The 14,327-nt window shown below is 55.3% G+C and overlaps 1 protein-coding gene across 1 annotated transcript in view; it reads right to left on the reverse strand.

The window, feature by feature from the left end:
* HTT (huntingtin) overlaps positions 1–14,327 on the reverse strand; it is a 147,512-nt gene that overhangs the window by 13,921 nt on the left and 119,264 nt on the right. Inside the window, exons 49-57 of the mRNA XM_042937033.1 lie at positions 14,130–14,275; positions 12,060–12,237; positions 11,075–11,170; positions 8,228–8,415; positions 6,366–6,492; positions 4,302–4,402; positions 3,010–3,164; positions 2,522–2,661; positions 1,097–1,179 (exon numbers count right to left, since the gene is read on the reverse strand). Coding sequence (XP_042792967.1) covers positions 1,097–1,179; positions 2,522–2,661; positions 3,010–3,164; positions 4,302–4,402; positions 6,366–6,492; positions 8,228–8,415; positions 11,075–11,170; positions 12,060–12,237; positions 14,130–14,275 — 1,214 coding nt within the window. The remainder of the gene's footprint in view (positions 1–1,096; positions 1,180–2,521; positions 2,662–3,009; positions 3,165–4,301; positions 4,403–6,365; positions 6,493–8,227; positions 8,416–11,074; positions 11,171–12,059; positions 12,238–14,129; positions 14,276–14,327) is intronic.

Here is a 14,327-nt window from a genome sequence, read left to right on the forward strand (position 1 = left end):
CCTGTTAGCAGGGCAGGGTGGGTTCAGGGCTCAGCCCCAGGTGAACGCACTACACTCAATTCTCGGCGGCTAGACGTGAACACAGGTGCCGAAGAAAGGACCCAGCCGGGCAAACGTCAGCGTACCAGAATAAGGCCAGGCGCCACCCCAAGAGCCAACGTTGCTCACTCATAGCCTGCTCCTCAGAAACACTCCCGTAGAAATGACACTGAGCTCCATCACCTCGACTTGTCTCAGGGACAGAAGCTTCTCTGCAGGGACAGAGCTCGGACGGCCTGCCTGTGACTCCTTGATCATAGAGGAACGTGCGTGGGCAGGAAAGGGTGGGACAGAGCAGGCCTGGGGTCTCTGCTGCAAGCCTGTGCCCCGAAGGGACGGGGCTGCCCTCGGGACAGACCGGTATTTCCAAACCCTGCTCTGACCAGTGTCCTCCGCGACAACAGCTAACAAGAAAACAGCCCCGCATACCTCCTAAGTAACCCAGTGAGGTTTGAGAGGACACGGTGGGGACAGAGCAGCCACGAGGCTGCCACACCGAGTCCTTCCGCCCAGCACACACCCCCTCACAGCTCCAGGGGCCACGTCCCTGTTCCCCAGCTCCTCCAACGTCACTGGCATATGCGTGACTGTCCTGTTTTTCTGACGGGAAAACCGAGTATACTTCAAGGTGACCCACCCAGTAAGCCGTCCCCTGGGGCCCAGAGCCAGCCCATCCGCCACACTGCACTATGGGACCACACTTCCCTCTGAGCTGGCAGCTGGGACACTCGTGGCGAAACTGGTGGCCCATCAGAGCACGGGCCCCTCTCTGTGTTCGCCCCACGCGTGCCGCTCTCGCCTGTGTGACGCCCCGGACCTAAGTCGAACTCACACCATCTCGCTACCTTTGCACACGCTTACACCAGTACGTGCACGAGACCCTTTAAATCCTCCTCGGAGTAGAGCATATAGGAAGAGATAAAAGAAAAACGCTCCTTTTATTTAAAAACCACAAGTAACCTTTTCCTCTGGATGTACTAAATGGCCCGAATCCAAGGCTGACAAGGGACGGCGAGGAGAGCTGGGGGACGTGACAGGCCACGCGGGTGTGACTGACCTGGCCGAGCTTGTAGCTCATGTTCCCCAGCTCCCGCTCAGGGTTGATCTGCAGCAGAAGCTTGTCGTGGCCGATGAGGGCACCTGCGGGCGAGAACACCGTGACTGCTGCCCTGCGTGGCGTCGGCCCGGCAGCGCCCGCCCAGACCCGCTGGCAGGATGGCACAGCTCTGTAGAGCCCGGAGGGTCTCTGGGGTCTTCTCTGCCATTTTATAGCCCATTAAGCTGGGAGAGCCAGCGGGGCAATAGTGAATGATCACTTTTTCTCTGGAACAAACCAGCTTAGGACTCTGCAGGGGAACTGGCTGGGGCCTGAGCTGCAAAAACCAGTTAGCAGCTGCAGATGGGGCGACGGCCCAGCAGGCGGGCGCTCTGCTCTGGGGGCCGGACCACGTCAGTGGGCAACAATTCCCAGGACCCTGCTTTGGTGCCCAGGCTGTCCAGCTGTGCCCACCAGAGTGGGGTGCGGGCAGAAGCCCCTACTCAACCGACCCATCTTTTCCACAATCAGTCTTTTACACCCTCCACACCCCAAAACAAACGACCCCTGCCCCTGGCTAACCCCTAGTTAACCCTTTGCCAGATCGAGCATCAACACGCCGTCTTCCAAGAGGCTTCCTGGGCCCCTTGCCCTGGAAGCACGTGCTCTGCTCAGGGCTCCTGGAGCGCTGGCACTCCTCCTGGCACCTACTCTCTCCTGCTTCCTGTGACACCGGGTGAGGCCACTTCTTTCTCCCGGTGGGCATGACCCTCACTGGATCTATGGCCACCCAAGTTCACAATCCTGACTTTAATTCAATGCCCCGGTAAGTACACTTCTACACAGAACATTTTCTGGGTAAAGCGTTTAAGGTGCCTAAAATCGCAGGATCTAACAATTCCTAAAATAAACTAACTAGGGGATCACAAAAACGCTGCGCTAAAATATCATTTTTCAACAGAAAACGTGTGCACACAAAATTCTCGTCTTGTAAGCCAGGGTGACAAACTCGAGCGCCCACTTCAGGGGCAGGCACACGGCCTGCGGTGCAGACAAAGCGGGCGCAGCGCTGGGGGAGGGGACGGCAGCCGGGGACGGAGAGCTCGGGCTCAGGGGCGCCCGGCCCCAAGGGGCCCTCGGAGGGTGCGGCCTGCCCTTGCCACGGTGCTCTCTCCCAAGAAGCTGGAGGTTCACGGGGATCACTGATGGACTCTGATTTTTCACGTAACTGACCAGTTCTGCTTCCAATGGCCTGACTGGGGAGAGACACGACTCCGGTTCAGTACCAGACTCGAGCTCCGCAAGGCTGATAAAATTCCCTGGTCCTGAGCAACACTCGTGGTCATGAATTAGGGCAGCACATTTAGTATCGCAGCCCCCTCTTTAGTATTTCGGGCACATTCTCATCCCGGCCCGGGGACGAATGGCCTGTCCTCCCACAGGTACCTGTAGTAGCTGGAGAGAGAGAAGGGACGGGGTCCCACGCTTGGTACAAGTGATGGGTGGCGACATTCTCTCTCTTCGAAACCATCGCTTGGATCTCTTGCTCCACAATTCCTCTGATAATGCTCAGCTTCCTCCCAAACCTGAAGTTCAGAACAAAGGTTAAAAACGGTATTTTCCTTCCATCGAAACCTCAAGAGCCAAAAACCTCGGGGCTTCCTCCAGCTTTGCCTAAAGGAAACACAGGCGCCGCTACAGCAAATGGCACTTCCTTTGAGGCGATTCCTGTCCACGTGCCCTGGGCTAGCCCTCGCTCTGCCGGGGTCCGTCCTGAACACGCAGGCCTCACTGCCGCGGGTCACCAGATCACCTCTGGATTCGCACCTCTCGCAGCAAGCAACACGCCCAAGTGTCGTGTTTGTAATTCTGGCAACAAGGGCAAGGGCCCGGGGAGGAGGTGCCGCTCACTCTGTGCGCCTCGCTGGCCTCACCTGGTGTCGAGAGCTTTCAGGGGCTTGTTCCGGGGCTGCTGCTCCAGGCAGCTCACGGCCGGGTTGCCGGCCACGGGCACAGTCATCGCACTCAGCACCAGCGAGGTGATGGCCTGCACGGCCAGGACGTTGATCTGGGTCCTCTCCGTGTCTTCCTAGAAGGAGAGTCCACGCTTTACCAAGTCACGAGCGGCCAGACACCCACCTGCCCACAGAGCCCGGAGGCCATGGTTCTCAGGCCACGTGGCCTTGCGGGGAAGAGCCCCGAGCGCTAGGGGGCACACACCTCCCTGATGCCGCAGCCCACACGCACCTGTGACTTGAAACGAATCTAATGGGCAAATGTCCACCTTTCAAAACAAGGTCTCTTACGGATACAAATCTCCAAACACAAATTACTTTTTAAGAAATTGCCCTGAAATTTCCTCACTAATTTTAGGGACTTTGCATATGACAACCTGTTAATTCTACACATGAATTTAAAGACAATCTGGTGGCACCTGGGTGGCTCAGTCGGTTAAGCGGCAGACTTCAGCTCAGGTCACGATCTCACGGTTCATGAGCTCGAGCCCCGCACTGGGCTCTGTGCTGACAGCTCAGGGCCTGGAGCCTGCTTCGGATTCTGGGTCTCCCTCCCTCTCTCTGCCCCTCCCCAGCTCGTGCACTGTCTCTCAAAAATAAATAAATGTTAAAAAAAAAAAAAAAAAAAGACAATCTGGATTTCTGACATATGTCTACTCTTTGAACATTCATTTCTACAAGTTTGTACCACACCTTCTAGCAGAATTAGGGACTTCTATCCCGTGACTTTCAATATCTCAGGCTTTGCCTTATCAGAACATGGCTTTTGCTAACATTATAGTAACATAAGGTCCCCTGACATTCCAAGACGCTTGATAAATCTCTGCAAATGACGCAGGTACACATGCGTACGTGGTCTTTATAACGGGCCTTTTCATTTGATTCAACCTCCACACTGCACCTGAATACTGATAAACAGAACTCACAAATATTTTCAAGAAAGGGTGTAACCTTACTGACCCTTCACATGTAATGCACTACGATGAACTGTACTCCACCCACTGGGAACCCAGGGCACTCAGACTTTGGCGGGGGGGGGGGGGTTGCTCCTGTTGTGCAACACCAGTCTAGTATGAACTGGCTAGTCTTCTACAGACAAGACCAAGAAAACGAGCGTGCAGCCCTTCTTTAGGCCACCACAAACAATCCGTCAGCTGTTGTAACTGCCCGTGTGCCAACCAGTGGACGCACGGGCCTGCACGCGGCCTTACTTCCGGCGGGCTCTCCTCCTGCTCCATCACGAGGGGCTGAGTCACCAGGACACCGAGGAGGGTGGCCCACGTTTCCTCAAACTGGGTGCGGCTGGTCCACCCTAGGAATGTAAACGTCGCGTGAGAAGGAGGGTTACCCGCTCCCCAGACTCCTAGATGTGAAGGGGCAGCTGGGCCTGACCAGACGCTGCCCTGGGGCACCAGGTACAGCAGCCCCCTTGCCGCACACGCCAATTCCAAAATGCCGCCACACTGCCAGCTCCACGCCACCAGCGAGGACACGGAGGCACACGTCTGAGGCCACGCGAGCAAGCGGCACTGGAGGACTTCGGCCCAGGCACCCTCTCGGCCCCCCGCTGTGGAGATGCGGGGACGTCCCCGCGGGCTACCCTGGTCGGATTCAGAACTGCTTCTGCCCTGCTTACAGAGGGCTGACAAGTCTTCCACAAAGTCAGACCAGCGCCCTGGGCCACGGGCTGCGTAACCCCGTACGAACAGCAGACGGCCGACCGCACGCTGGGAGTGGGTGAAGTGCGTACTCTGGGATTCCATCTCAATAAAGCTGCTCAAACTAAAAACGTAGAAGCAGTGGTTGCTCTGACCCCATCTCAGAAGAGCGGCAGATTAAAAAAGGACGGAACGTTGCTGGGGCGCCGCATCTGGCGGGCCGCCCACAAGCAGCATCGCCACCGGCGGCCCTCACGGAGCGCGTGAGGAGTGCTCGTGTCCGAGAGCCGAGCGCTGCCTGTTCCCGCTCGTGACCCGCCAGGTGGGGGTGGCCGTGCCACTGGTGGTAGGGCCACAAGTGACGGGGAGGGGGGTGCCGAGGGCAGGAAAACCAGAGCATCAACCTCCAGGATCCCCTTGGTAGAAGTGGATACGGAGGGAGACGGGGTGACTCAGAGGGGCAGCGGAGGCAGACAGCCTGACCTGGTGAGGCTGCTGGAGATAGAGGCCTACGCCATCGATTTACGGGAAAGGAACAGGAAGCACACAAAAAAAGGCATGAGCAAAGGCCACATCAGGAAGAGACCGTGGAGCTGTCTGGGGTCTGAGTGACAATTCGGGCACGAAGATGCCTGAGAAAAGGAACGGATGTCACACAGGGTGGCCAGGAGGCTGCCTGGTAACCACCTCCAAGGAGAGGAAAGAAACCGAGCTTCCCAAGGCTCTGGTCTTGGGTCACCGCTGAGTTTCACTCTGGACAGGGTCACGAACTGTCTGCTTCACTAAAACCAAAGTAGAGGCGAGAGGGTGTCGGCTGCCTGAACCTTCTGGGATCAGAAGCAGCACAAAGTGCGCAGAAGCCGGAGACAAAGGGCGGGCCCATCGTGCAGGCAGATGTCCACACCCGCCTCAAAAGACAAACACTCCAGATCTACCAATTACGACCCTCCCACCAGACCACACGTCGAGCCGCACAATGGGGACAAAAACGTAACTTCCACCGTGCTGCAGAAAGCGGGCAGGAACCCTGACCGGGAAAGTACTGATACGATTTACTGAGTTTCTAGGAGTGTCTCTCTTAGTTTCCGAATCTGTCGTGACACCGTGGATGACAAAGCCAGGGGTCCCGGAGGTGGAGGTGACCTGCCCCCTTCACCCAGAGTCCCGTGCTGTCTGACACAACGCAGTCTACCTTCCCCCTGCTCGGTTGTGCTGGCTCCACCCCGCCCCGCCTGCTCGCCTTGCACCGGAGAGAAGGGCATCAGTGACCACACAAGAGCACACGGGAGATAAAACCGCCCCCGCCAGGCAGGACAGCAGCGCGGGGCACAGACCGAACTGGGCCGCACATCATCTATCACCAGGCGCCGGTCCTGACTCCAAAGAAGCCTGGTGTATGAAAACTTGGCGTTTAACCTTCCCCCGCCCCCCACCCGCCACACCCAATACCACACCAACCTGGCAAGAATTTTTCATCGTGACAGTTTTATACACACTGCAGGATGCACTATTCACACACGATCACATCCTGCCCCAGCTCCTTACGGAATAACCGAGAAGAAACCGGCAAGAACGCGCCTTGAGGTCTACCGTTTCTGAAAGAGAAATCCGGACTACCTAGAGTGTTGATGCGATAGATGAACTCTTTAAAGACCTCCTTCTCCTGGAGGAACTCCACTGGGATCTCAGGAAACGCTGTACCAAAATCCCCTCCCGGTTTGGGTGACCATCCAAGTTTCCAAACCTGAAAGATGAAAAAGAAAGGGACCCCAGTCAAGTCAGGACAGCCATGCTGCGAGGACACCATGAAGTACAATCTCTCTAAGCACGGTCTCCCTCCAGAGGCCAGCGGCCCCCTGACCGCGTGTGCACACATTCCCGAAAGCGAGTGCACCGCCTTCCTGGGAAAACAGCTCCCGTGCTTTGTCTGAGGATCTCCTTCCCCGTCGTGTGCCCCTTATCCGCTCTGACCGCCCCTTCCCCAACCTGCCTGCTCCCCAACCTGACCCAGCCCCTTCCCCCTAACAGCTGCCACCCCACCACTCCCCAGGCTGGCAGCTCGGGAAGTCAGGTTCCAGAGGGCCCGAGTTGGCAGTGCCCGGGTCATCATCACATGCGGGCAGGGGCCCCCTCCCCCCCAGAGCTGGTGTGTGAGATAAAGAAGTTATTAGGCTGCACGTAGAACGTTCACCGGCGAGCAGCCGCAAGAAGCCATGCCATTCGCACTTCTAAACTCCGCGAACGGAAGGTGGGCCCGAGGTTGACCTGAGGCAGTCCTGGCAGCGGGAGCGGCCGAGCCCCCCGCCAGCTGAGCCGACCGCTTCGGCAAAGCCGAAGAGGACTTGGGGCGCCCAGGCCGAGGGCTCAGCCCCGGATTCCTCAGGCCCACCCGTGGGGGCCTCAGAGACACAGCCAGCCCTTGACGGCTCCGGTGCCTCGTGTTCACCTCGGGAAGACGCCGGGTCTCTCTCCCCCGTCTCGCTAAGTTGCTCGCTGCACCCTCCTCACCACCACTCCCTGCGGGTTCGGGGCCCTGCCCGAAGAGCCCCCCTACAGCACGGGATCCGTGCCGGCACACTGTGGCTTCTACTCCAGACACAGTGACCTCTGGGACTGCGCCTCCCACAGTGTCCCCCGTTCCTCTCCAGACGTGCAGCTGTCTCAAGACCTACGGTAACGTCCTGCGCGCAGACCACAGGCCGCCGGGGGGGGCCGGCTCCCCTTCCCTCTGCGTGCTCCCTCGGTGCAGCGTACCCAGAATCCCTCTCTCGCACACACACGCACTAGGCCGTGCCCCACTGGCACAAGCTCCTTCTGGGCAGAGACCTTTCCTCTGCCGAGAAAGCACCTTTCCTCTCGGTCCTCCCGGCTCACCTTGACCCGCCGTGTTCACCCCGTCACCCAGCTCCTTATCTGGGCAGGCTGTGAGGGCCAAGGCAGCTTCCCCAGGGAGAGGCCATGTGGCCACCACCAACCCTCGACTGCTCACACTAAGTCCTTCCTATTCCACGGGACAGAGTCCCTGTTAAAACCGACTCGAAACTGATCCTGAGGACAACGTGGCGTGAGGAGACCCAAAAGCGGCTGTGCCGAAACAGCTGAGTAACACCAGACGGTGACTGCTTTTAAAGGGAAGTACCCGAGGGGTAGCACTTCTGGTCTACCGTTAAACAAAGGAGTCTAGTTCCCTGCCAATCACATCCAACATGAAGTACCGACTGGCGGGAGATGAAGTCTTACTGCTCGAAGTCATGCCTCACCCCATTTTGGAAAACCCAGCATTTCTGCTACCGACCGCTGGACACCACGCCCAAGGAAATCAGATAGGCGCCTTGAGCGCACGCCACGAAAGGCTCTGTACCACAGAGGAAGCACCTGAGGGGTCCACGTCTGCTCTCGCCCCCCAGGGGCCCCCAGCCAGGGGCTTGCCCACGCATCTCGTTAACTTCGGTTTTCCGCCAAGGAGTGACCAGACTCACCAGGGGGGGGACGCGCGTGTAGCTGTTGACGAGGGGTAAGCGAGCCAGGCTGATGATGATGTTCCTGAGCACCGACGTGAGAAACGCTGGGGTGCTGCTATTCCTCTTATGGCCCAAGGCCAACACCGACGGCAAAGCCTCCACCATTTCTGCCACCATCCCACAGGCTGCGGTAATATAGGCCGGGTCTAAACAAACACCGTGGTTCAGAGGGCTGTTCTGTCAAAACACATCCCAAACCCACACCTCCACTCCTGACTCTCCCGCCCCCCCACCGCACAAGGCACGACCCTACAGCCAGCTGCTCAAGCCACAGACGCAGAGCCTGCTAGGCCTCCAGTCGCTCGCTGAAGGTCTACAGGTGTTACCTTCTTCAAATCTATCTAAACGTGCAAGCCTGCACACGACTGCCAGGACTGTCGTCTTGAACCTGTCTCCTGCTCCCGGTCCCAGCCCGCCTGCCCACCCTGCACTTACGCGGCCGTGTCGGCCGGCTGACATCCGGGGGAGCCGCCCCTCCCTGGTGCTTGCACTCCTCTCCCAGCTGGCGTGCAAGGAACCATGATGTAAATCATGATGCACAACATCAGGGCTTCTCCCGGGCTGGTGGGGGGTATTCTGATGGGATGCCAAGTCCCACCCTAGAACCCCCAAGGCAGAATGCTGAGGCAGACCCCACGGCCTGAGGTAAGGACCACGGCACCTCGAGGGCAGGCAGTTTCTCGTTCACTTTGAGTCTGGCACAGAGTATGTGCCAAAAAATCATCTGCTGAGTTGATGAATGTTTGGGGCTGTCCGTGAACATAACCCATGGTTTTGAGGCTGGAAAGGCTAAGCAACTTCCTCATATGGAGCAGAAGGGATTCTTACTGGGCTTATGGATTATGGAGTCAAGTGCCAAGCTAAGAGAGACAAAGCTGTCTTTAGTAATACTTTTTTAAAAAAGTAAATAAACTCTATGCCCAACATGGGGCTCAAACTCACTAACCCGAGATCAAGAGTCGCACGCTCTACTGACTGAGCCAGCTGGGCGTCCCTGACCAGCAGCCCCTTAAGAGGCATCATCCTGTCATTCTTCCTCTGGCCAGGACGAGTGTAAGCGGCCTAAACAGGGCCATGGAGAACGGGCACAATCGCCACAAACTAAGCATGCTCCAGCCCACGGGCCTGTGTGCTCTGACTCGACCCCCTGAAGTGCCTGAAGTATTTTGAGGAATGGAAATTCACGTGGTGATGAAAAGTGTGGTGCCATTTGCTGAGCGCTTATAACAAGACTGGCGCTTATTCTGGGTGCTGTTAACATGGGTTAACTCATTTCATCCTCACACCAACCCCGAGGGTAGTGTCATCCGTACCCTCGCTGCGGAAGCACTGGATAATAACTGGTCAATAACTTCCTCTCAGCTAGGAAGCGGCTGAGCAGGGAAGTGAGTGTCTGCAGACCCCTCCCATTATCAACAGGAAATCATGAAATCCCAGACAGCTGACAGAACTGTAGAGCTTTGAGGTCAACACTTGGAGAAGAGCTTGGCTGTGTACTGAAACACCGTTGTTTCTGGATGGTTAGACAATTACAAAGCCTTGAACAGGTAACTAGAAAACCAGCATGCTCAAAGCTAACGACAGGAAAATGCCATCATTACCTGGGACTGCACAAAAGCTGGCAATAAGAAAGCATTTATGTACTTGCTCTGAAGTACATAAGGTTTTTTCTTTAATGTTTATTTTTCTTTGAGCGAGAGCAAGAGAGAGAGACAGAGCGTGAGCAGTGGGGAGGGGCAGAGAGAGAGAGGGAGACCCAGAATCCGAAGTAGGCTCCAGGCTCCCAGCTGTCAGCACAGAGCCCGACGTGGGGCTCGAACCCACGAACCGCAGGATCATGACCCGAGCCGAAGTCGGGCGCTTAACTCACTTGGGCCACCCAGGTGCCCCTCTGAAAAAAACAGGTTTCTTAAGCCGCCAGAATATGGCTAAGACTCTCGTACTCCAAGGGAGAGTGTTCCACGAAAGGGGCAGACAAGAACCAGCAGCCGGGGCGTCTGCTTCCCATCTCTGTGCAGGGGCTGCAGGCCCGCATTCCAGTCACAGCCTCTGGGTGAAGAGCCGGCCCAGCCCCAGGAGCGTGGAGGTCCCCCCAGCGACAAGCAGTCGCTCAGCCCAGAGCTTTCCTCCCAATCTGTCTCACCACATTTTAAAGAGTGAGAGACGAATTAAGAGATGAGAACGGTCCCGTTTAAATCTAGAAAAGCTGTAAATAAATGGGATGTGGACATGTTTTTTGTAGGAAGAGCAGTAAATTTCATTTAAAAATCCACCACAACACACGGCTGAAATAGACACTCCGGTCACCTATCATTCACGTGGGTATTTCCACTAACTTCGAGCTTCTCAGCAATTCCACTTACCCATTCATTACTCAGGGAACATCTGTCGAGCGTTTACAAAGGCGAGAACACAGAGAGGGAACAGAGCCCCTGCCCTGAGGGAGCTCAGAGTCTAGGTGAGAGACCAGAGCAGGAGGCCCTGCAGAGGACGGAAGCGCTAGGTGGGGAGGAGTGGCTGTGGGGACCCCGGAGGGCTTCCCTGGGGGGTGACGCCCCAGCTGAGTCTGGGGGACCAAGGAGGCCAGATGGACAGAGCCAGCATGCCAGCAGGGGAAAGAGCACACGCGAGGTGAAGCCTCAAACTACGCTCCAGAGATAAGCAACTAGAGAGAAGCAACAGAGTGCAGCTAAACTAAGTAACGTTTTAAGAGTCCACACTTACCATTTCAAAAGTCTCTTTTATTCATGAATTTCAAGACCCCAAAGAAACAGGGTAAGAAAAAAAGTGGGTCTTAAGACTTACTTTGTGTGTTTGAATCTACTTCGTCCTCTCTGGCAGCCTTTGGGGTGTTCATCCTTCGGTCTGGACTAAGAAGCTGGTCCCCAGGCTGCACCACAACTAAAATCACAAGAGAACAAACTTTACTCTTTTTATTCAAGATGTCACATTTGCATAGTTTTACAACATCTCAAGGTGAGAGACTAAGTCAAACGAGGCCTAGATTTTAGACAGTACCAGCCTTGGGTATTATTAGCCTCTGGGCTAGCCTACAACGCTCAGGACTCGACTTCTACGTGGAGATTTCTAAGTCTGCCACCTCTCGCCCTGAAGGTTTTTATCAGACAGCTCGTGATTCATTACTGCTAAGAGCATCACTGCAATCCCCAAGAAGTCTGGCTTTGAAAAATTGCTCCCTAGATCTTTGTTTTCAAGTTGACTACAAATGCACAGATGAAAACAATTTAAACAATGAAACTTCAAAACACCCTCTAACATGTAAACTATAATGTCCAATTTTTTAAGAAACTCTGGGTAATGACCCTTGTTAAGGACACTGTTCCTTGAAAAGAATAAGTCACTTTTATTTTATAATATATTAGTATTACAATGCATTATAGAAACAAGCATTTTGACTATAACAGAAAACAATCTTTCTAATGTAATCTTATTAAATCTTATGGTCATCTGGGACTAAAAGCATGAAACAGTCAGCTGGGACCAGAGATCAAAGGGACATAAAATTGGAAATATTTTTTTTTATGAAACTTGGAACTCTAAAATCTAAACAAAATGACTACAAAAGCAAATTCCAGTTTAATTCTAGTGCAGAATCCAAGACACTGGAGATTAACACAAGGCTCATATTTTATTCACCAATTCACCCCCAATTCCTTGCTTAGCACCTGGTAAACAGGTGGTACCAAATAAATGTCTGCGACTCGATCTGCAGAGCTGATGACTGGTGCAAGTGAGAAAGGAGAGAAAGCCCTTGTGGCCACAGACTCACTGGCTTCCAGGATGAAGCGGACACAGTGGATGAGAGAACAGGCGTGGGTCACCATCTCTGGGGAGGAGAGTGCGCTCCAGACGCTGGGCAGCTGCAGGGCCAGGCAACAGCAGTCCAGGCCCGCCTGAAGGTCCAGACTCAGCGGGATCTGCTCATGGATCAAATGCCACGACAGGGCCTAGAGGGGAGGGTCAGTGTTACGGACGGCTCAGACCTGCTTCCTTCCTGTCTCCGGGCTGTCAGGGAGCAAACGACCCCCAGCTCTCAGAGAACTGTCCAAAGCGCCAGAGGCTAGCAGGTCGTGACACCCTTCCAGAGGAATGGGCCCCCGTCGCCCAGTCCCTTACATTCGTGCCTGACCACCTGCTCCAAAAGTGCCTGGGGCTCTCCTCTGCCGAAATGGCCACCCTGATCTCGCTGCTCCTCTTTCCGTCATCTCTGTAGGCTTCTCTAGAAATCCTTCCCTGGCCAGGGCGCCTGGGTGGCTCAGTCGGTTAAGTGTCCGACTCCAGTTCAGGTCATGATCTCACGGTTCGTGGGTTCAAGCTCTGTGCTGACACATCAGGCTCTGTGCTGACAGCTCAGAGCCTGGAGCCTGCTTGGGATTCCGAGTCTCCCTTTCTCAGTGTCCCCCTCCCCCACTTGTGCTGTGTCTCTCTCTGTCTCTCAAAAATGAATCAATGTTAAAAACAAAAAAACCCAAAAAACTCAAAAAAGAAAGAAAGAAATCTTTTGCTGGCTACATGGCCTCCAGGCCAAGGTCTTCTTACTCGGGGCTCCCAGGGCACAGGCAGGCCTTGCCCGTGTCGTAGTCAGAGGCTGAATCTGAGAGCGTGGGTCTTGGACACGGCCAGGCTTGGGTTCAAATGTCGACTGGCTACCTCCTAATGGGTAAACCCGGGCGAGCCACCCAACTTCTCTAAGCCTTGCCCTCCTCGCCTGCAAAATGGGAATAACAGAGCCCATGTCCCAGAACTGCAGTAAGGCCTGAATGAGTGGACGCGTGGAAGCATCTCGCCCCGTATGCAGCAGGCACAGGACTGCGGTGGCCAGCGATCACTCTGCGCTGAGACGTACTGCCTGTCGGCCTGCTCGCCACCCTGAGACCAGAGGACAGGGATCAGCAGCCATGTGACTCAGCCTGCCTCTAAGCGGGTGCTTGCTCACCCCTTCACGAACGACCGCACGGTGCCTTCCTGACACCTCTCTCTCTCCCTGCTGTGAGCGGCAGGCGGAGATGACGCTGGGTCAGCCGTGTCCTGCTTCGGCTGAGACACACAGCTCAGGTCTCCGGCTGCACGGATGTAGGCTAGACTGTTTTCCAGAAATTGTATGGAAAGGTAACACACCCTCATCATGTACACATTTTAGGGGTGACTGTAAGTGCCAACACAGAGTGTTTAATTCCCCGTGGCTGAAATGTCCAGGTTTATTTCTCAATTTAAAGCATAATAATTTTCCCAGACTATTTTTCTTTGATTATCTAAATTAGGGTCCACACTACATCAGTGGTGCTTCCTTTTCCCTAGAAAAATAAATTTAGTGGCTATCTGTCGTGAAATGAGAGGCATCTTAGAATCAAGCAAAGAAAAAGAAAAAAAAAAAAAAAAAGAATCAAGCAAAGAGGTCTACACACAAGCACGTCACTTCCAACACTGTTTGGGAGATCCCTGACAGGTTTCTGCCCATCTCTCCAGTGACCCTTGCTTCTCCCCACCAGACCCTCCTCTATGACCTGCGCCCTCGCCCCAGACACGCAGGGGGAGACAGCTGTGGGCGGAAGTCCAGGTCCCAGGCCCAGCTCTCCAGGGCCGGCTCTAAGGTAGGGACAGGAAGCACCGTGTTGCCAATCTCCCAAGGCACCTGTGAGGAAGCAGCACGATCGGGAGATGTGAACGTGCTCTAAGCAGGTGACAGGTGTGATGCTTCACCACCTGTAGTTAGTGTCTCTGTGAGAAGGGGAGCCTGCCTGACGGCACAGCTCCCAGGTTATAGACAAAACTGCCTTCCCGACTTCTCTAGTGACAGTCCCTCAGCACGGAAACAATGACTTCCCCGGCTGCCTCTTACCTCGAGGGTCATGACCACAAACTTCACCGTGTCCCTCTCCTTCTCAGGAGGAAGGTGCAAGTGGCCGGGAAGTTTGGAGAATACCAGCAGGTACTGGGCCAGAGCCCGGGCCAGAGTGGTCAAGGAGCGATACAACACAGCATCCCCTAAAACACAAGATTGGGGGTGAGCGCAACTCCAGCAGAGGCTCGTGAACGG

This window comes from Panthera leo, chromosome B1, assembly GCF_018350215.1.
Source record: "Panthera leo isolate Ple1 chromosome B1, P.leo_Ple1_pat1.1, whole genome shotgun sequence".
Lineage (NCBI taxonomy): Eukaryota > Metazoa > Chordata > Mammalia > Carnivora > Felidae > Panthera > Panthera leo.